The sequence below is a fragment of the Scophthalmus maximus genome, chromosome 17, assembly GCF_022379125.1.
Source record: "Scophthalmus maximus strain ysfricsl-2021 chromosome 17, ASM2237912v1, whole genome shotgun sequence".
Taxonomy (NCBI): Eukaryota; Metazoa; Chordata; class Actinopteri; order Pleuronectiformes; family Scophthalmidae; genus Scophthalmus; species Scophthalmus maximus.
This window is the reverse complement of record NC_061531.1, coordinates 5,362,501-5,385,111: the sequence shown is the minus strand read 5'-3', so window position 1 is coordinate 5,385,111 and position 22,611 is coordinate 5,362,501. Positions and strand designations below refer to the sequence as shown.

At 45.1% G+C, this 22,611-nt stretch overlaps 1 protein-coding gene across 2 annotated transcripts in view; it reads right to left on the bottom strand.

Moving 5' to 3' along the window:
- Positions 1 to 32: 32 nt before the first annotated feature.
- LOC118288547 (microtubule-associated serine/threonine-protein kinase 1) overlaps positions 33 to 22,611 on the bottom strand; it is a 38,515-nt gene continuing 15,936 nt past the window's right edge. For both annotated transcript variants that reach the window (XM_035614777.2, XM_035614778.2), the window contains exons 3-27: positions 20,335 to 20,429; positions 19,829 to 19,904; positions 18,382 to 18,454; positions 17,023 to 17,183; positions 15,966 to 16,041; positions 14,923 to 15,132; positions 13,240 to 13,341; positions 11,549 to 11,681; positions 11,392 to 11,459; positions 10,849 to 10,925; positions 10,489 to 10,697; positions 9,567 to 9,705; positions 9,262 to 9,394; positions 8,317 to 8,482; positions 8,072 to 8,173; positions 7,189 to 7,311; positions 6,736 to 6,845; positions 6,436 to 6,596; positions 6,045 to 6,304; positions 5,714 to 5,938; positions 5,385 to 5,614; positions 4,477 to 4,599; positions 4,117 to 4,250; positions 3,835 to 4,022; positions 33 to 3,681 (exon numbers count right to left, since the gene is read on the bottom strand). In XM_035614777.2, coding sequence (XP_035470670.2) covers positions 2,024 to 3,681; positions 3,835 to 4,022; positions 4,117 to 4,250; positions 4,477 to 4,599; positions 5,385 to 5,614; positions 5,714 to 5,938; positions 6,045 to 6,304; positions 6,436 to 6,596; positions 6,736 to 6,845; positions 7,189 to 7,311; positions 8,072 to 8,173; positions 8,317 to 8,482; positions 9,262 to 9,394; positions 9,567 to 9,705; positions 10,489 to 10,697; positions 10,849 to 10,925; positions 11,392 to 11,459; positions 11,549 to 11,681; positions 13,240 to 13,341; positions 14,923 to 15,132; positions 15,966 to 16,041; positions 17,023 to 17,183; positions 18,382 to 18,454; positions 19,829 to 19,904; positions 20,335 to 20,429 — 5,032 coding nt within the window. In that variant the 3' untranslated portion in view covers positions 33 to 2,023. The remainder of the gene's footprint in view (positions 3,682 to 3,834; positions 4,023 to 4,116; positions 4,251 to 4,476; positions 4,600 to 5,384; positions 5,615 to 5,713; positions 5,939 to 6,044; positions 6,305 to 6,435; positions 6,597 to 6,735; positions 6,846 to 7,188; positions 7,312 to 8,071; positions 8,174 to 8,316; positions 8,483 to 9,261; positions 9,395 to 9,566; positions 9,706 to 10,488; positions 10,698 to 10,848; positions 10,926 to 11,391; positions 11,460 to 11,548; positions 11,682 to 13,239; positions 13,342 to 14,922; positions 15,133 to 15,965; positions 16,042 to 17,022; positions 17,184 to 18,381; positions 18,455 to 19,828; positions 19,905 to 20,334; positions 20,430 to 22,611) is intronic.

Sequence of the window (22,611 nt, the reverse complement as noted above, 5' to 3'; positions counted from 1 at the left end):
TTTAACCTCAAAAACAATCAGACACACTGAGCGGGGTTTCGCTGCATTTTATTACATTTCTTCACTGGAGGGTTTTTTTTTTTGCATCAGTATTTCACCACAACAGTGACAAACAAATATGTAGCAATGCCATGAACAACAGCAGTCTGAGACGGTTGTTGTCGTAAAAAATTCAAACACTTGGACGAAAGATGGACATGACAGCAACATTACGACTTGAGATTCATGGAATGACCGAGGTGAAACTACACAAAATGGGGCAGCTACACAGATTCTGATGGTGATGTGAAATTCATAAATACTAGAACAGAAATTCCCTTTGCTCGTGACATGTAAAAAAAAAAACATTTGAAGAAATAAAAAGATCAATAGATAGAATAGATAGAATAAATAGAAAAAAAAATACAAAATAAATATGTAAGACAAGTAAATAAAAGTATCTGACACAAATAATAAAGTGCAATTTTGTCACATTACATACAACAACAAGAAGAATCACTGGTGTTTAACGTTCAAACACTGGCTAATGTCTGAATAAACCACTACATCATAACTGATAAAATAAAGACTGCTTAACTGATCTGAAACGGGTTGTAATGTGTTCATCAACAGATATTGTAGTAGCATAAGACTCATAATGTTTGAAAAGGAAAGGTCCACAGGCAGGAGTTATGGGACTTGTCATCGAGATCTATCTTTTGAGTTACCTCAGGGGCCTCTGGTGTCACGTGATACTATCCACCAGGTGGCAGTCTAACACAGCTCTGAGCCTGGTGTCCCAAACCTGTCAACCATGTGAGTTGAACAAACACTACGACGCTCTCCATAAAAATCTGGCTTTGTGTGGTCTACTTGTATCACCAACTAGGGTTGCTCAGATTTATGGAACTGGGCACTGATGGATTTGCATATCATTATACGTTTAAGTGACGACAAAAGAATAATAAATAAATCACATCATCCCTAAATAAGAACACTGGCACTTTCCTTCACACGTAACATTATACAATAAACTGTACTCCTGCATAAATAGAAAAAGAGCATTTCTAACCTACTCCCTCGCAAGTGCAGCATTCATCAAGGTTCTTTGTCTCACACCTCGTCTCCTCACCAGACTCCGAACAGCCAACGATATGCAGTACAGTATAATTGCACATTTCACTACGATCAGTGACGACATCTTTTTATAAATCAATTGCGTTTTGCTTGGCTTATTGCAACCCTCGAGTCTGTCTTCTCGTCTTTAGTCCTACACACAATGTAAACTCAGTAATTGGGGACACCCAAAAAAGGAACTGGCGTGATTAGCAGATTGCATAGTGTCCCTGTGCAAGTTCATTAAATCGGCCCTCCTTCGATCCCACAGAAATTCAGCCCTTGAACAAGCTCTGATGCAAACCAGCCGACTTACACTTACTGATTCAATCACTGCGTGCATTTTGGTCTCTTGGTCCAGTTTCCGGTGCGTTTTTGCGGAACTCTTCACCACGTGATGCAAAGACCACCGTTTCTGCGTCTGATGCCTGACGCAGTAAGTACTGTACTGAACTAAACGATAGCTATATCTGAAAACGGAATCCTGCTTGTTTTCATGGAGTTTAACAGTTCGCCTGCTGTGGTCTGTTGAAATGTTGTTCACAGTGTTCACTACCTTAAGGTCTGCTTTATATTTTTTTCACCATCTTTTTAAATATGCTTTCATTTTCCACATACATTGTAAGACATGCATCTAAGACATATGCTATTATTTTTTTTAACTATAAACAACACATTGTGAAGGACATACAGCACATACACAGGCCTACATTATGATACCATGTGCACACATTTTTCCAACAGTAGCTGATGCGTCTTTGTTCACATCTCATGTGTCTACATGTCACACGTCTTCTGTTTGGTGTCATTTCTTCAGGCATTTGTGTCTCCCCTTCATTTCAAAGTCACGTTGATTCACGATATGTCAGTAGGATGCTACAGTTAAAGGCATTACATGGGAGAGTCTGACTCTTTCTGAGTTGCCCGATCATGAATGATGCTTGGAGCTGCGACAGGTTCCTTTATCAGACTGGACTGTGCCAGCGCTGGCCGCCGCTGCTGTCTGAGCCCCCCGACGTCCGACCCCAGACGAGGCCTCTGCTTTTCCCGTGGTGTGTCCCCGCTTCTCCTCGCTCGTCCTGGCCGCGTCTTTGACCTTGCCTCCGTCTTGAGATACTCCTTTCATGGGCCCGAGCACTGTTTTGGCCACACTCGTAAGCTGGGTGACAAAGCTGGCCTTGTCCCCCGGAGGCATGGGGCGAGACTTGCTTGAGCAGGGCGAGGCTGCGTTGGAGGAGGGCGACATGGGATTCTCCTCCAGGACTTCCAAGTGAGCCCTCTCCTCCTTGTTCCCACGGTAACTGCTTGAAACCCTCTCCACTTTGGATCTGGCAGCAGCTGGCACATGAGCTGCGGCGTGGCGTTGAACCTGGGTCGGAGCTGGGGGCGCTGGACCTTTGACCTTTGTCGTCTCAGTCGCTCTATCGCCTCCACCGCCACCTCCTTTCTCTCCCGTCTCTGTGCCTCTTCGTGCCTTGGACTGTTCTGTAGACGAGGCTCTCTGCATGTTATCTTTTTCTGTAGCTGCGGTAACTTTCACTTTCTCCTCAGTCTTCACCTGAGCTTTGGTTGCAGCTCCACTGTCTGTCCGTGCGCTTTGCTGCTTACTCTCTTGTTGTAGCACGGCCTTGGATGTTCCCGGAGTTGAGCTTTTCTCTGCAAGTTTACTCTTGGAGACTGTCGCCTCAGTAAGTGAAGCACATGCAATTGGAGGTTTGTCCCCAGGCCATGGCTTGGTCTCTGTTATAGAGGAAACTAGTGCTGGACTAGACTTGGTCTCCACAGCCGCTGCACTTACATGACTCTTTAGAACCTCAGCAGTGGATAATGTTTTAGTTGCGTCAACAACATTGGTTTTGGATTGAGCTTTAGTAGCTACACTCTCTGTTTGCGAGCCGGTGGTTTGAGTATCTTTGCCTTTGTCTCTCGCTGTGAGCAGCGTGTCACGGCTGAGGGGCGACTCCTGCCTTCCCAGCCTTCTCACGGGCTTCAGGCCTCCAATCTCCCCTCCCATGGGAGGAGAGGGCGAGGAAGACGACGAAGGAGATGGGGGTGCAGGTCCATTCTCCCCCTCCATCTCTAACAGACTCTGCAGGCTGTGCTCACAGTGGAAAGACTCTCGCCTGTAGTCCCCGTGCGTCACCTCCAGGCTATGCTTGCGCAACGACACCCCACCTGTCAGAGGAGAGGGTGACGGCGACGACGAAGAAGAGGAGGGCAGAATCGGTGCACCGAGCTTCTCCGCCGATTGCACGCGCTGCAGCAGGGGGGATCTGGGTGGCTCCGCGCTCTTGGGACGAGGGCGGGAAACAGGAGGCGAGGAGTGGAGCTTGGCGGGGAACATCTGGGAGGTGTTGGAGCTCCCTACCGTGTGGCCGCTGAGAGGCGGAGGGGAGGAGGTGGTCGGGGAGGGAGTGTGAGCCAGAGGGGACAGAGGGATGTTGCCGGCGGATTTGCAACGCGCAGAGCGGTACTGGCGGTGGAGTTTGGGAGACAGGCCGTGCAGGGAGCTGGGCCTCATGTGGTGAGAGGCTGCCGGGGAGTTCGGGGTGCTGGTTGCCGGGGAGCTGCTCTGGGAGGAGGTGCCTGAGGACATGAGAGATAATAAACTTGAAACCTTTTCAATGATACTTTTCAAGAGAACAGCACAGAAGAGTATCAGACTTGAGGAACAGAAACAGTCTTTGCAGAGACGTAAGTCATAAATTCACATAAATTCACTAGGCCCTTCATACTAACCCAGGTAAGGGGATTCAAGAGTGGAGCGGTAACTCTGAGTGGGCGAGCGGGCGGAGAGGCTGTGGGTGGGGGAGCCTGGGAGACTGTCTCCAGACGACAGCGAGCGATTCAGAGAGGAGAGGCTTCGGCTGGTGTGGAGCAGGTTGGCCTGCTTGGTGATTTTTCGGAACAGGGAGCTGCGCTTCTTTCTGAAAGACAAAACAAATTAAATGGTGAGAATAAATGCATAGGAGACACAACAGAGTCTTGTAATGAAATGCATCTGTTTTTGCAGTAACTCACTCCTGCCCTTCCTTGGCTCCTGTCCTCTTGCTGCGCCGCGCCATCTTGGATTTGTAGCTGGACTTGCGGGCGGGGCCCACTTTTATAGAAGTGTTCTCAAAGGGAGTAGTTGTGACTGTCACCTTATTGCCACTCTGTAGAAAAATATTCATGTATGTGAATTGTAGACACATTTAATCTGAACAATTTTGTATGAACCTTAACATGTAAATATAAATTGGTATTGATATTTGTATTGAATGGAAAATATATATATATATATATATATATATATATATATATATATATATATATATATATATATATATATATATATATATATATACTGTATATATATATATGGACAGCGATAGCTCTCACCTTCAGGATCAGCTCCACCACCTCTGTATGAACCAGACCGTGGACTGACTCCCCGTTTACATGAGTGATGAGGTCACCAGAACTGAGTCCAGCCTCCTGGGCGGGACCTCCATCCTCCACATGCTGTGATTAGAACAAAAAACGATTTAGCCATTTTGACAGAAAAGCTGTTTAAAACTGCATCGTGTGCTCCACCCACACACTCTCGCACGCAAGCACGGACACGCACACGCACACACGCGCACACACACACACACACACTCACGACTGTGACTCTATATGAAAACATGATGTAAGCTGTTATAGTTATGCAGATGACATGTCACTGTACATATCATATTGTTAGCAACTGGTAACCACAATTGTTTGACCCATTTAACAGATTCCCTCAAAAATAGAGCGTGAAGTAGAGATGAATCTGGTATTCTAGTTATTGGTGATGAATCTAAAAGCCATTCCAATGATCTTTTCACTGGATAATCTGCGGGATGAAAAAAATCGTCTGATGTTTTAAGAAAAAAAGAAAACGAAGGCATGACGCACTCTTTTACCATCTTTGCATTGGCTTTTTATTCATCTTCAAATTTAATTCTTGTAAATCTAAATGTTTGCAAGGACCTGGATCACTTAGCATCTCCATAATTAGTCAATTGCATATTCATCTACCTCCTCTACCTTTGCTGCTGGTCATCAACCCTACAGCATCAAATGTCCCAACAGTTAACACAAAGATATCTGGAGCGGCAGCCTTTTTTTTTATAAATTATGGACCACAGCTGCTGAACAGCTTTCTGTAAATATCTTTGAAAGTAAGAAGACTTTAGACCTACTTTAATTTACTTTTGCTTTCATCAGCAAGCTTAGAGGAGCCGTCAAAAACAAGCATACTGAAAACACTGCTCTCTCACCCAGACCATGTGATGTACGCTGAAGACATCACTGTCCCCCATGTAGACCCTGATGGCTCGGAGAGTGAAGCCATACTTCTTCCCGGAGCGATGGATGGTGATTGGAGAATGCTGGACGTTGACCATTGGAGAGTAGTCTCTGCTGGGGGAAGAGTCACGGGAGGAGGGGTTGGATGAGAGGGAGCGAGGAGACATGGGGCTCGCCAAGGGGGAGGCGCCATGTTGCTCCACTGCGGAGAGAGGGATGGAGTTCAACTTACGTTACAGGATTCAGTTCTGAATGGGGTTTCACAGTTCATGTGCTGATGCAGTGCCATATGTTGCACTACCTGCAGGAATGATGACAGACAGAGCAGTAGCAGAAGCAGATTTGATAACTTTGGTTCCTGGTCGTGCGGTCTGTTTTTCTCCCTCGGCTGAGAGCTGCTGGTGGCGAACCCTCCGCAGCACAAGGTCAGTGGTGGCCCCGCGGGGCCCCTGCGCCTCTGGAAGCCCCGCGACAGCGCCACTGCCTGGTAGCGGCAACGACACATCAGCAGGTCTCAAAAGCTTGTCTGCGACGCAGAAGAGACACAAACAAATACACCTTCACATCTGTTATGATCAAATACAGAAATCAGACTGTTCTGTGATGCTGCGCTGCTTCGTCCCTCCTCTCACCGCCAACTGTGAGCCCGTTGCTGTCTTTAAGGTGTGCTCTGAGATCGCCTTGAGAGGAGACCGCACCCATGGCTCCTTCCAGGGAAGTTCCCCTCGCCTTCACTGCAGGCTGCCTGCTGGATACGAGCAGCTCAGAGTCGATTTCGAGAGGGGAGGCGAAGCGGTGTGTCTCCATGAGGGCAGAGAAACGTCTCCGTGTCCCGGAAGGTGGGCTGGAGTCACTCTCAGTGAAGGAAGACTCAGAGCAGGAGAAGCGCTTCCTGGAAAAGCAAGACATAGCAAAAAACAACGTTAGCCCTTTGCTCAGAACGCTGCCTAAAGGTGGAGACCTGAATGAACTTCCCCTCAACACTGGAGAAACTTTCAAATAGTTTATTTTGGCTGCACTCACATCTCGGGCGATCCTGTCCTCCAGCTCTTGTCCCTGAGGGTGACGCTCCCCAGGCTTTCTCTTTTGGCCAGTCGATCCTCCCTGGGGACCTTGTGCTCCCGCAGAGTCACGACATGGGGTTTGTGCTCCAGCTGGGACAGATGCTCCATACTGCTGTACACCTTCAGGTCCACACAATGAGTCAGTCAAACTTTCTGTGCACGGCTTGTATCGTCATGTGGACTGACGCACAACCTTGAATGCTTCAAACATTGTCAGAGAGAAGTGAGAGGCAGTTTTGATGCAACTGTCAGGTCTGACCTTGCTAAAGCGGGGGGAGCAGGATGAGAAGCGGTGGATCTCCACAGGCTCGTCATCGTTGGTATCGTCCTCATCGTACGATTGCACATGATGGTAGCGCTCAGAGCGAGCTGGTGGGGAGAGGTAATGAGATAACTTGAAAATGGGCACAGATTCAGAGACCAGTGGCATTATCTTTCGCCCGGTGCTCCTTTCTGCTGACCCCACTCTGATGCACATTATTTGCTGCTGACATTGGCCCATATTCAGTCTGGCGGTCACTGTTCAGTGAGAGCTTGTCCTAAAGCGCTGCCGACTCAGACAGAGCCCCTATGCTCATGCTGAATCATCACATTCAAATTTAAAAAAATGCACATTACACAAATGCCTGCCTTTCTGTATTTACAGTGGTTATCATGGTAACAGGAGAATCTGAAGACCCTGAACACTTTGCATGCATAGAATTAGACTTACTGTCAAAATAACTGGTGTCCTCCTCCGACTCCAGGTGAGGGATGAACTCTGCCTTCTGTCTCAACAGGCTGTTCCAGTTCACCTCTGTGAAGAATGAGTGCTGCTTCACTTCAAAAGTACCACCTGGAGGGCAGGTGGGAGGGAGGGAGAGGGACAAAGGAATGTTTAATGAAATGTAATATCTGCAGACCTAAAGCAAGTAAAGGCACTTTAACCCTGACAATAGTTGACTTTTTGGGGGATAAACGGAACCTGTGAGCCTTACATGCAAGATGACAGCAAGCTCTTCTAGGTCAATGAGGGGGGTATGTGTAAACTGAAAGTGATATATAAGGCTTAAGAGTTGAAATAGTGAGCTAAGTAATGGATAACTATAAGTACAGTAGGTCAAATAGTAAGGTGAAAGTAATATTATGGAAAATGCAGAATAATTAGCCAAAACTAATGAATAATGCTAAATAGTTGCTAGAGTAAAAGAAAATTCTAAATAATTAAAACAGAGTAATGGGTAATGTTAAATAGCTTTAATTTGGCAAAAAAAAATAATAGATAATGGTAAATAGTTGTCTACAAAAAAATGGATAATGCTACATAGTTAGATAAAAGCAATGGCTCATGCTAAATAGTTGAAATAGGTAGCTCCTGCAACCAGGTTCTGCAATTTTCCTGTAGGCCTACTGCAATTTTGACCAAACAAAATCTGTATGAATCTGTTTTTAAAGTAAGTTAATTGCATAGTTGCATAATTGCATATAGTTAAATAGCATTCAGTTTAAGTTAAATATACTAATTCAAAACATAATGGGTACTCTTGAGTATGCAAGTTCAACTGGCAGAGCTGTGGGCCTATGTAGTGTTAGAACGACTGCCCTAGGTGACTGACCTGTGCCCAGACGAACCAGTGGATTTGTCTGCAGGAGGGAGGAGATGAGGTGCTGGGAATCAAGAGGGAGAGCCTCATCCCCTTCTGGCCACACTATGTCATCTACAAGACACAGCAGAGGGGGGGGACAAGAGGACACTTTTCTCAAGAAGTAAAAGAAATTACAATTTGTGTTTATCGTGTGTATTGTGTTCCACGTTTCCGCCTCAACCTGTCCATCCACCTCGGACACTTTGGTCGCTCACCTGTGATGACCTGTCCAAACAGCTCCTCGGGAGTGTCTCCGAAGAAGGGCACACAGCCCACCAGGAACTCGTACAGGATGATGCCCATGGCCCACCAGTCCACCGGCTTCCCGTAACCTTGACGAAGAATAACCTCCGGGGCAATGTACTCTGGAGTTCCACACACCTAAAAGAAGAAACAGTTGAGCTGTGAAGTCATTTGCGAGATTGTATCACCCCAAGTCCTGTGAATTGAGGCTTTGTGCATGTTTGCTACTAATAACATTTTGAGTCACATCTAATTTATCATCAGATCATTTTGTTCCCAAGTCTATTGTTTATGAAATCTTTCAAGATAATTCTAAACCAACTAGTAAAGTATTAAACATAGTATCATATAGAGTAGGAGACAGTTGATCCTGAGTGAAAGGGATACATATATATATGGAGCATGTGTATTTCTGCCTAGCCAAGTAGATCACTTCAGTGATGCCAAGACAAGATGAAAGGCCCCGGTGAGCGTTTTCATGTGCAGATGGGGAATGCACTGAATGCTAATAGATTTCTGGCCTCCATAATGCAAAAACAAGAAACAATGAGGCTTGGATTCAAAGCGTGTCCGCCGAAATGAAAGGCCTGGGAAAATAAGCCAAACCTAAAAGAGAAATGTTTATAACAGCTGTGAAGATACTGGCCTATTGTTCTGCCAACTGTTAACGATCTCATCCTTTCCATGCCTCGGTTATGCCTGGCACACAATGGCAGGGAATCACTTTGCATAGAAATGAAGACATCAAAAGACGTTTCATATTTAAACCGTTCTCTTGGATCGTGGATTCTGCACTGTAATACTGCCAATGAGACACAATTTACAGATAGTGATAAGTTACTGTATATGGGGTTATTTCAATTATTTCCAAATACTTAAAATTTAAGGATTTGAGTACAGCTTCGTCTTTGTGATACCTGTTTATCCAGGAACTCCCGGGTATCCTTCTCTATGTGTCCTTCATACAAGTTTGTGGTCAGGCTCATCAGACCCATCTTAGACAGGCCAAAATCCGTCAGCTTGATGTGTCCCATCGAGGTGATCAGGAGGCTGGGAAAAGAAACGGCTAAGTGAAGTTTGAGCGATAGAAGCTTCATATAAAATACATCCATTTTGCATTAGCAATGCAATGTAATAGGGCCACAAGCAAGCGATGTATTGCAGCGTTTTGCATCATCTCTTTGCAACGGTTTGATGAAAAACCGCATTACTTCCATCTTACTTGTCAGGCTTGAGGTCACGGTGTACAATGCCATAGTTGTGTAAGTACTCCAGTGCGAGGACCGTCTCTGCAAAGTACATGCGTGCCATTTCCACAGGCAGAGCTCCAATGTTCTTCAGGAGAGTGGCACAGTCTCCACCTGACAGCAGGATTCATTATTTGATTAGTTTTGCTGCTGACATCAGCAATTACCATGGATGTCTCCTGGCACCTTTTGTCCGAGACCATTTTAGTTTCCGTTAGAACAAAGGCAACATGCACAGCAGATGTCAGCGCTGCAGTTCTGTGGACTCCGATGACTGTACTTTTTGTATTCAAGGATATCTGGCACATAAGTATGCTTTTATCTTTCACTGGGCATCCAGTATATGTTCCCAACTTATCAACAATAATGAACACCATATGGAATGGATCGCTCAGTTATCTATGGTGGGCGCACTACAATGAGATTGTAGTGCTACAAAATTTGTATATGTGGTTTTAGCAGTTAGTCTACAAAAAAATCGACATAATCATTCCATGCTGACAGGAAACAGTTGCCACATCAGGTCAGTCAGTGACTCTGCAACTTTGAAAAGGACAGTGCCAATTACTCCCAAGAGAGAAAGAGAAACTTGCCTGTCTTTTTCCAGCTGAGAGCATTGCACTGTGGGAGAGTAGTGTCCATCACCAACACACTATTGTGTGTAAAACGTAAATCTACTGTATTGAGTATTCATACTGCGACCACACTGCAAACTCAGAAGCTGCCTAGAACACGTGGGCTGTCTACTGTTCAATGCAGCTCCCAATTTCTCAAATTGCAGTTGAAACTTCATGACAAGTCACAAAACTTTTCACGCAATGACTGTCATGGATGCAATAGCCAACAAAATATCTTTTTTCCCTTATCAGGAGGCCGCTCATACCGACTCATACTGACCTTCCACGTACTCCATGACCATGCAGAGGTGGCGACGGGTTTCAAATGAACAGAACATGGAGACGACAAACGGGTTCTCCGCAAAGGTGAGGATGTCTCTTTCCACAAAGGCCTGTTGGATCTGGTTCCTCAGGATCAGGTTTTGCTTGTTGATCTTCTTCATGGCGAACCGCTGCCGTGTCTCGAGGTGACGCACCAGGTACACGGCGCTGACAGACAAAGGGGCACATGAATGCACGGATTATTTTTTCACTTCGCGGCCTGTGCATTGCTTGTGAAAAATCTTTTGTGCCCGTGCCTGACTTTGAAGATACAAATATAAATCACATCCTGAAGAGGACGTCCTAATGCTCTACCCACCCGTATGCTCCATTACTGATCAGCTTGATGGTCTGGAAGTCTGCTTCTCCTGGTGGTTTCACGGCTCTCATCTTCCCCTGCGGATCAAAGATCACAGTGAAAAATGAAACAGTTGTCAAATTAATAATATCATCTCTAAACAAGTGTCAACAGAATCACTTTGATTTTCCTACATCCACATTCAAATCATCTATACAAATAAAGACAAGGCTGCCTCAGTTCTGGTCTGTACTTCCCTCCCCTGGTTCTAAATCATTATTGTTTTGTCTACTTCGCTTAATTCCGGCCACTTGGAGGCAAGCCTAACGTTAGAGGGGCTATCCTGTTTTTTGTATCTCAGCATAAATGAGCTTAATTAGATTGATAAAAGCGTTTTATGCCAAGTCATTAGCAGATGAAGCAGACATATTTCGGTGAGAGCAACAAGCACCTTGGCAGGCCAGGCCTATTACCGGGACTCTGTAAAAGGTAGGGAATTGACGGATGAATGTGGAAGAGGAGCATTGAAGAAATGACCAGACTCAGGAACCATTTGTGTCTCACCTCTGTTGAGTCATCTGTTTCAGGTGTCAGTGGTCCCTCGCTGTCGTAACTATCGAGGTTTACCATCTCTGATGACAAACACGTGGCAGTTTAATATGCGCACAGCAGGCGGTTCATTCCTTTTATTCATTAAATCTGAGCCTCTGCCTCTCCTCACCTTCAATAGGGTCCCTGGTCATTCCCAGCTGGCTGATGATGTAACGGGGAATGTCCGTTTTCATCAGATGACCCTCCTTGGCGTGGTCCTCCGCTGCCTCCAGTAGATGGTAAAACTCCTCAGGGTTAAACTCCTGGAGACCGGGACATTATGAATTGAACCAATAACGTCGTCGCGTCGAAAGTTTTCGGAGCTCCTCCATTAACATTGCATTAATGGCATTAGCTGAAGTTTCTGCGGGTTGATTGAATTTCTGTTTGAGGCATAGCGTCAACATTGATTTGAAAGCCACTCAATGGGAGCCGCTTCACGATTCACTGCCTCTGGAGCGTCTCCAGGATTAGTTTCTCGAAGACACCATCACTGCGGTCTGTGCTGTGCAGCCTGAGATGAGACCGAGCTAAAGTCACAGACAAAAGTCACGGGTCTGATTCATGACCGATTCTCCATTTAAAGCACTTTATATTCTGTGTCCAATTTGTGTTTTCCCCACAGGGCACAATAATAACTTCTTTTACTCGTATTCCCTTCTCTCCTTACTCTTCAAGCCACAGTGAAATTTAATACATTGAAATAAAATATATACATATTTTCTCTCCTTTCTCTTCCTATGTTTTTGGATGTCTCATCTTTAACTAAACATGCATTATTCATGTCAGTGTTTTGGGTCAAGGGACTAACTCAGACTAAGCTTATAGGTTTGCAGTGATGGTAGTAAGCAGAGTGATTCCATAGGGAAAGGTTGTTTTTTGATTTCCAAAGAATGCGGTAGAGGTCTAATTTATACTGATAAAATTATAATTATCCTCGCCCTGATTCAACATGGGTGTCGGTGGAGTAGACAAAGGTGAACAGTCCTCCTCAGCTCAGCAAAGCGCTGTATTTGCTCAACTACTCCCACATAAATGAATCCAATCAAACCAGAAGGATCTGATTTAAATCCTTCCCCTTATCGTAAATATACCGTGCCCGCACATTCCGTTCCACTACGTCACTGCACTGGACCATGGTGCTGCACCAAAGACTCCGTGGCCTTGACAGATGCTGAACCCGACGTGCTGTATCGCTGTGGCGTGTTTTTGTCCATTGTGCCGCTAATGCAACTCCAGACTCCTGAGCCAAACCCCGGCCACTGACGATCACATTGTGATCCAAACGCAGTGACACGCAGAACATGTGGGTGGGATTGGTTGGATGAATCAATTCTCCGCGTCGCTCTCTCAGCCGTCATTCATAATCAAAAGCCACGCCAGTGTGGCATGACTCATCTCGGGGGACACAAAATTGATAGTCCGTTATGAAAGGCGGTCACACTGGGTTACAGACAGACGCAGACGCACACATTGGCATCCTCCAACTTTAAATGACACCACGGTCACGGTTTGTCTGCATCAGACTGGATGGCAGCCGAGCATTATAGGGGGCCGCTGCTTGGTGTTTGTCATACTGTGGCACGGCGAATTTTAATCTAAATGCAAATATCTTTCGCCACCCAGACAGACCTGGACCAGCTCTATGACATCAGTGTTTGCTTGTTTTGATTTTCTCCTCCTGCTGAGTAATACGCCAGAGAGCTCAAATGCTTGTAATGGGCTAATAAATGAGTATCTGTGCTCATCTTTATTTGAAGGAACGCTGCAGTACAATTCTGTCAGTGATAGTAAATAGTGAGACGTGCATGTTTCTCCTACCAGACACTCCAGAAGCCTGGCAGGTCGCGAGATGATGATGAGAAGCTTCTTCACCAGCTCTGTGACGAAGGCGACCTCGGTGCTCTCTGAACGCTCGAAGGCCTGACAGAGAGAAACATACAAAGAGAGGCAGGGTAGAGAATAAAGACACATGGAAACCAGTTAGCATTTCGTTTTACCAAGAAATTCTGTCAGTCCAAAGAGAGACAAAAGACACGCGGCGAGACACAGATAGAACAAGTGCTCAAAGCCGCAAGATATAGGAGAATATCTGATCACGAGAAAAACTCAGCAGACACAATCAGACCCAGGCAACCCGCAGTATAATCATAGCTATCTAATCAAGTCGTCCAAATGGGGCTGGTGATGAAAATCCCTGATGCCTGTTATCTACCCTTGCAAATCACGATCTCAATTAGCCGCCGCCATTTCAATCTTATCTGTCACTAAAGGCATCGAGCGTTTGGATGAAATCAGACGACTTGATCTGAATCGATCCATCAGCAGCATCACAGCATCCCGACTCGAGAGATGCATTCTATATCTGTTGTGTCTCATTTCATAGTTGCTTAAAGATGTTCTTGATGAATTAAATTTGAATCACTGTAGTTCAACTACCCTGCTGGTCGCTGGCTTGGTTTGCTGAAGAAAAGGGAAAATTGGGTCTGGTTATTATTACAAGCTGCAGAGGGACGGCTGGCATTGTTTTTACCTTGTGAGTCCATGTGTGTGCATTCGCATGTGTTTGTGTTTGTGTGTGTGTGTGTGTGTGTGTGTGTGTGTGTGTGTGTGTGTGTGTAATTTTGTCAAAATATGGTCCTGGAGACACCTACTGTAGTGAGAACTACTACAGAAGTGGTTTTGAGTACTTCAGCATGGGGTATGTATGTGTGTTTGTGGACAGATGTGCAGCATCACAACTCTGCAACGTACAGACATGAAATTTGAATTAGAATCCTGCTACAAATGAAATATGAAATGAGAAACAAATGATATGCAGCTTTGATTGTGCACTAGATGAGCGGAGATGTGACAGTGACTACACAAAAGCCGGAACATTTGAGATTGGTCGGGGTAAGGAGTAGAGAAAAGTGCGTCATTAGTGGATTTATACATTTATTAATATATTTGTCTTAATATTTAAGATTAAGGTGACATGATTGATTCATCCTGACAGAGCTCGATGAATTTCCTCCCTGCCTGTGAACTTGTCGACTGCGTGCATGGGAACGGGCTTGTTAAGCTCCGTGAGGCCAGACATGGCTTCCGTGTGTCTAAATCCCTTCTTGTCTATACACTGCAGTCAAGTGTGAGAAATCAACAGGACATTACATCTTTCACCATGGATGAAAATCAGAGAGAACTTTGTCCCCATGGGACCCTGATCTAATCCCCCACTACAGACTAAGAGCTGCCGGACGTCCCGGGGATTGGCGGAGCGCTCAACTAATGCAGGAAGGAGACCACCAATGAAACTGTGGCTTTAAAAATCATAAAAGTGAGGAATTGATTCGGGAGGGATAGGCAAGGGCCTAAATATAAGTTTAGGTCAGTAATTATTTGATGGCCCAAATGGTAACAAAATTAAAAACATAGTACTAGTACAGTTTTCCTCACACTTTTGATGAGCACGTTTCGTATGCAGCCCTGCTCTTTTGTTGGCCTTGTATCTTTCCAACTCACATTGTGAAGAAGCTTCTCCAGATTCTGCTGCAGCTCAAAGAAGTAGACAGATGTGATGAGGCCCTCGCGCGCCTTGGTCAGGCAGTCTCTGGACAGCTCGGCAATCTGGTGGTGGATGAAGCTGAGCACTCCGTCAGCCAGTGGGAGAACGTTTTCCGGGGAGAACTCCTGGATGAACTCCGCCAGCCTCTCCTCCATCTGCGCCGTGGCCTGGTGCAGGACAAAGGGTGGGTGGCGTGAGAGGAGAGGGCCAATACGTCAAGAAGAGGACAGAGATTGGGTTTTGAGAAAAAGGCGGAATTTCTTTAGAGGAGCCAGAGGTTTTTGTGGCAGAAAGTTCAGGGAGCAATTTAATCCGTGGCTCAGACAGTGTGGCTCAATACAATGTCATTTTTCATTCCATTTGACTTGTGTGAGAACAAGCCAAAGGAGCTTTTGCCTCAGATGAACTCCAAACTACAATGGGCAATTTCCTAAAGCTCGATTCTTATCGCTGAGGAAGCTTTCAGCCTATTTCCTTTTGATACCACCCTGAGCCCACCGAGAGAGGGACATGGAGAAAATTAAGGGGGAAGAAGGAAATGTCTTTTTATTCAACTGTACAGCTGTGGCAGCTTTTGAAAAGCGTAATGGATAAACTCAATATTCTCACTGACAGAGCGAACGAGTGCGCCTTGGCAGCGTCACATAATCTTGTTTGCTATGGTTTGACAGCCCCCGCAGCTCCTTTTTTAAAACTGTGTTTGGAGGTATGATATTATGTCAAAGACATCTATGAACACATTCAATCATAAAGTAAGTCCCTTTTTTAATTTTTTCTAATATTTGAGTTCCGAATTTATGGGCTTAGTCAAAGTTATTGAGGATTGAATGATCGCTCTAATGCTTTGAAGGCTTAAGGATTTGCTTAGTGTTGTGTGATAAACATCATATTCCATGAAAACACACGGACAACTGTGTGTCAGTGTGTGTGTGTGCGTGTGTGTGTGTGTGTGTGTGTGTGTGTGTGTGTGTGTGTGTGTGTGTGTGTGTGTGTGTCTTACCTTTGGAAATCGCTCTTTGTACACATGGTTCATCATGACGATCTCATTATCATAGCTGGAGGAGGAGCGTCCCGGGCTAAAGGGAAAAACAGAAAATGATGGAAAACAGTCAAAACAGTTTTATTGTTAAACAAGAAAAAATAACACCTTCCTCCCCTGAGAGATGGAAATAATAATAAACAAAGTCATAATCTGTAAAACGCGCCATTGCTCAGTTCAATACATTCATCGTCTCAATCTGGTTGGACCACTGTAGCTGATGGGAGATAATAGTATTCGTGAAATGACACGCGTGAAATGTTGCTGTGTAACGAACATTACTGAGTTAGGTAAACTAACAAACCCTTTTGTTATACATTATTTCAAATGAGACTATGCAACTTTTCCTGAACAGATAATGTTAAAACATAATGTAGCTGTTAGAGAAAAGTAATACAGCAATATCTATCTAAAGCTACTGGTCTTATTAGCTCTGCCAAGAAGGTTATGTTTTCACCCCTGTCCGCTTGTATTTTGATTGGTTGGTTCTTCGACAGCAGGTTTATGCAAAACAGATTTTCATGAAATTTGTCGCAGATCTGGACAAAGTGGAGGATCCAGGAATTATTTGCCACTTGTTTGCCACTTTCACTGATTTCCCAGGGAATAATACGTGCATCTTGATGGAAGAAATCAGGCATATTAAGAGCACTGATTTCTGTGAGTGAATGAAGTGAATTCAGTGCAGATCCAGATAAAAAAATCCTGATCTAGCGGATCTACAGTAAGTGTGGTTTCATAAGGGGAACGATGGGCCTTGGCAGAGGGAGGCACTCTACCGAGTGCCATTGTAGTTGGTACATTTTTCTTTGTATTTGCTCAAAGAAGGTCATTTCCTCTGTTAAAAAATGTTTCACAGTGATGCTTTAAAACAGGAAAATACACGAGGAGGTTATATAAAAGCAGAAATAACATCAACCAGGGGTCACCCCTGTAAATCTGTTTCGATAGTGTCCTTTAAAAAAAGAAGAAAAAAAGGACAGTGTTTAATCTCGTGTGCGCTGCTGTTGCTGCTGACCTGAGACTGCGGGAGCGCAGCCGCATGTGGGGAGAGGAGCGGCCCCCATCATCATCCGTGATGCTCTCGGTGCTGCCAAAGTGCTTGGATAAGAAGTGGAGCTCATCCATGGTGGGCTGGAAGGGCAGCTGGTGCAGCCGCTCCTGTGAGGAGCTGGACGACTGGAGTGATAGAAGAGCAATAGGATGATGAAGAGGAGGGGAGGCCAAGAGCAGAGAGGGTGGATGAGGAAGAGGAAGCAGACAGGGATGGGGAGAGGATTAGGAGGACGGGGGGGGGGGGACAAGTTGGCAGATGAGGAAGGGAAGCAAAAATATTAGAGTGGGTGGAGGAGTTGGATGGAACATAAAGAAAAAAAAGTGCAAGCAAAATTAATGAACCAAAACTCCTGTCTGTCTCTACCTGGAAGGAGAATAGGTGAAGCTCTTCATGCTCTGAAAGCTCAATTATAACAGTATCATGAAAAACTACAGCTGTCGGTCCTCGTCGAGCTGAAATGTTAATGAACTCGTCTGGTTAGCCTCAGGGTCGGACCCGTGAATCTGTCGCCGCATCATCGCCTCCTTCATCAAATCAACGGAACCCTGGATCTCCTCCACTAACTCTGCCCACCCGAGTATCGATCACTGATCAATTGCAGGTGACAGGCGAACTGAAGACAATCAGACTTGAGAGGGGGGTTGGAATAGTGGCAACATGGTTCCGAGAGCAAGAGCAGCCGCCGAGGGACCAGAAGGTTCCTGGAGCAAGATGCTGAACCCCCAACTGCTCCTGAAGCGGCGCTATCAGTGTGTGAATGTGTGTATGAACGTATGTGCGTGAATGGGTGATATAGAGACATTTGTAAATCCCTTTTAGCTGGCGACGCAATTAGAAAAGCGCAATATAAATCACATCCAATTATCATTTATGTCTCCAACATTAACACCGCTTGTCAAGCTCCGTATTAGTTCTCTTTAATGGATTATTTACTGCACTAATTATTATATAAAAGTAGGGCTGGGTACCAAACTTTGATACTTTTATGGCACAGACCAAACTGCTCTGATCCTATCGAGAATCCAAAAAAAAAAGCCCTGTCATTTGATACCTAATTTCTGTGCTTACAGATCAAATCTCATCCTCGTCAATAAGTCAATAAGTCAATAAGTATTCAGTTTCTGGTGCCAAAATCTAATAATGCCGGGGATTGGCCGTCTAATGTCACACGAGCAAATCATGCAGGGATATTCTGACGTTTCCATGCAATTTGATTTGTGAATGTTAACTTCAGCAAAACTACCCCCGGGAAATGAGTGATCCTGGTTGGAGGTCATAAGCAACGGGTAGGGGGTGTTAGAGTGCCAGGAAGTTGTTTACCGTAGAGCTGGGAGTGTTAGTGCCATATCCAGAAGAGGGCAATGATGCCAAAGACCATCGTCGTCCATCCGTTCTGCAGAGAACACAAATTTCACATCATTTAAAAGCCCAATGTGGTAGATAAATTCTGTCATTATAAAACTGCTGAGTTAATATGCAGCATCAGCTATTGCATTAGGCGTCCTCGACATTCCAGATCCCGAAGAAGAAACTTTGAAATGCCTATTGCTTTTTTTATTGCCTGTGAGATAATAAACAGGACTGTGAGACAAAACCCTGAAAACCTGTTTCCACAGAAACATCTCAATTTCAGCGGCACTAAAAAATTGCTTTCAGTCGACCAGTGACTTATATCACACCTAGTCTGTCCCTGGAGTTTTCCTTTAGTGCGGCGGGCTCAGAGGAGCTGTGCGTCCACAGTATATGCCTGCATCACACGGTGACAGGCTGGCAGATGGATTTGATGAATGATAACAGAGGATTTACACGAGCAGCAGGCTCCCAGAGTTACCACTCCCTACCCGGTGTCTGACTGAGGAGGGGGCTGGGGTTATTAACTGTCCCTCCTCACATACATCTCTGCCTATAGAAAACATGAAAGAGAAGTCTTGCCCTCAATAACTACAATGCTAGCTCACACTTTTGCAATCAATCTGTATAAGGTATTACACACCGTCTTGTTATTTTGACCTCACTGTCCTGTTACGGTCACTTCCCAGAAGAAAATAAGATTATTACACTTTTCATGGTCAAGGTTTGACACGGAATCCTTATTGTGTAATATACATTTTGTAATATTACAGCTTATGTACAGCCATGTGTGATTGATTTAATCTGTTTTTCCATAAGGTCTCTGAACCTGGCCGCAGGGATGCACTTTCCGTTCAGCCACAGAAGCATGAGTGAGATCAGCCTCCGATTTCGGACGATAAGGCCTGGCTTACAGATGGCGCTCCAGTTCATAACAAAGGTGTTGGATGGGGTTTCGCCCAGCAGGGCTGTGTGTAGGTCAGTGGACCCCCCCCCCCCCCCGAAATAAGATACCTTCTGCAAACCATCATAACTGTCTGAGACTAAATAACATAAACAGTAATATACTGAGCAACCTATAAACCTTCTGATATAAACTCAAGTGTAATTATGAACAGATGCACACGTTAATGGCCACCCACACAAACACAAACACACAAACACACCGAACCGTCCTGCCTCCTCACGAGAGCAGCGTGAATAAACAGAGGGACGGAGTCAGCCTGTCACACTGCGAGAACCTGCGAGTGCAGCGAGAGGCTCCATCCCCGCTGCCCAGGATGTGTGAGACCTCGCACACAGCAACAGATCCATACCTCTCTCCCGTCTCTACTGTCTGTCCCTCTCCCAGCCCTGACACAAACACGGGTGAGGGTAAATATCGCACTCAATACATGCGGCGATATTAGGCAGTCACCTCCTGGAGGAGGCGAACGAGAAGTGTGCCGGGTTGCTGGGAGAAAAGTTCCGTGGGCTGTCCAGGGGGCTGCTTCCTGGTGGCACGGGGAGAAAAAAAAAACCAGAGTGAGACACAGAAATGTTGCAAAGGAATAAGTGATGAAAAGAAATCAAGCCATTTCATTTTGTGACTTTAAGAAAACCGAACACAGTTTGAATCTGCTTAACATGGTTTCCTCTTTTGTCCCGGTCTCAATATGACAACGTGACTATTCAAAATTATTAGGTAGAGACGGTGAAATGGTGTGAAAGTAATTTCGATTTTTCTCCCCAAAAAAACATAAAGGCCTGATATTGATTTTTAGACTAATGAATGTTTTGCCTAATATTGTCATGTGTCCTGTTCTGTGGATGGTCACATGGTGTTGTGATTAATGGACAGAGAGATTATATGTTTTATTGCTTTTTTGTAGATGTATGAATCAAGCCAGCAAATTCAAAGTGTGATGACTGTACAGTACGTACCGAGGTGTCCGGGGAGGGGCAAGGGGGAGTGTGGGCGAGGCAGCGTAGGAGACGTGGTGGTCAGGATCAGACTTTTCCTGTTGCTGGTGCGACAACTGCAGACAGAGAGAAAGAGAGATTTGTTTTGGTAATGCAACAACATTGCAACGACCGTGTCGAATTTACCGCGGCGGCGGCGGCGCGGCGGAGGTGCAGCGTCCGTGCAAAGCTGCGTCTAGGGCTGCAGGAGAAGCAGACACGTGCAAGAGCACGGCTCACTGTGGGCGCACAGCAGCGATAAAGAGGATTCAATTTCCTCAGTCATCCATCCCTGTCTCCTTCCTCTCGGCCAAGATAAGAGACAGAGCGGAGAGAGAGGGTGGAACAAGATTAAAGAGTGGCATCAACAAACACAGGAGAAAAGACAGGGGAAAGATGAGAAGTGTGAAGAAAAATGGACTGTGGTGATCCCAGAAAGGGAACGTGGTGCAAGACCATTTTCCATGGCCTGAGTTAATTGTGTCTGGGGCACTTAATAGGAGGCAAAAGCACAGTGAGTCACTTCATGTGTGCCGGTGGACTCCACACACCTTCATACAGCTCATGACATTATTGTCCCAGTTTCACACACCATTAGGCAGGGAATTTAGCAAGCCTTTTTTATATTTGCACTTATCGTTGCTAGAATACTCTGCAGCAGGGGCACTTTGTTCAAAGGGCTTTTTAAAACATGCACAGCACAATCCCTGCTTTTGTTCTCCACGGGCGACGTGAGGGGCATAAAGACATGCAAATGAAAAACAAGTGGCAACGGAGAGGCGAGAACAAACAAAGTGCAAACAGCACCATGTCCCCTTTCATTGTGGGATGAAGAGAGCGGTTGGTGTCCGCTCTAGCTCCTTTCAGCCGCGGTCACATGGGTTCACATGTGAGCGGGACGCACCACTTCAACACACACACACACACACACACACACACACAAACCCCTTCACTGGCCGTCAAAAACAGTCTAAACAACTTCTGAATTGAATTGTTTTCTGCCGTAATATAATAATAGCCATAAAAGCTCATTGGCTGCATAGTGCATAGTTGACTACTGAAATCAAAAACAACTGTCCTGGCAATTTTTCCATGCACGTTTAAAATGGTTCCTAACTTCACACGGTCCGTTTCCATTCTGGTAATATTGCAGAGTTGTAAGCTGCAATATTTGTTTTTATCCTGCAGTGGCAATCTCCATTGTATAGCCCCCAGATAACCTATTGTACCTTTTAGATGAACCTCAAGTCATTTCACTTTTGTAAAGCATCCTGTTTTGACACTTCTTAACCGCATCTGCATCTGCTGATAGATTACAAGATAGATGTAATAATAAAGCTATAGGACCTGTTCAGACCGGTTTTACTTCCCTGTCCGATTAACAACTACACACAAACAGGATGGTTTCCTTGATTATGAATATTAAATGTATGCAGCAACACTTATCCACCATAAAATACCCAAGAACAACTTTGATCTTTATTTCAACACCAATCCAAATGCTGTTTACATCCTTTCTGCACTGTGAAGTCTTTCCTGTCACCAGATACAAGAAAATCCCCGAGCTTCCTGCCCATCAGGAGACAGCTGATTGTTGATTGGCTGCCAGCAGCCATTTACACTCGGCTTTTTCTACCCAGTTAGCTCCTCCTGGTGATTGTTCCTATCCAATGAAAGATGCAAATTTCAATCGATCTCATCTCAAATATTAAAACAGGGTCACAAAACAGCGCCAGCACTGTCTCATCTCATCTATCTGTTTTCATTACTTTAACAGCACACAGGATGCCCTGATCAATCAGATAATCAGATCGATCACTGGCCTCGTGGATATTGATCGCCCATGCCAATGGGGGTGGATTTAACATGTGGGTGTCCACTAACTGCTATTGTGGCATTTCACACTTTTTAAATTCGATCAATTACATCCTGATATTGTTCTATAGACTTTAAGCTGTCTCTCAAGCCGCACTAATCTCACTGTAATACACACAACCTGATCCAGCTAATATCTATCATCTTGATCAAAGCCTGTATGTGTGTGTGTGTGTGTGTGTGTGTGTGTGTGTGTGTGTGTGTGTGTTTTCTTTGTAGTAAAGCGAAATACAGAGTTAAATGAATAAAAAAAAAAACTAGCAGCAGGAAATCAATGGAGGTTGGCTGTGCGCACACAATAACACAGTGCTTGGCCTTGAATTTCCCCCGGCACAGCTCATGTTCAAAAAGGCTTTTGGTATTCAGAGCTATGTGTAACCATTA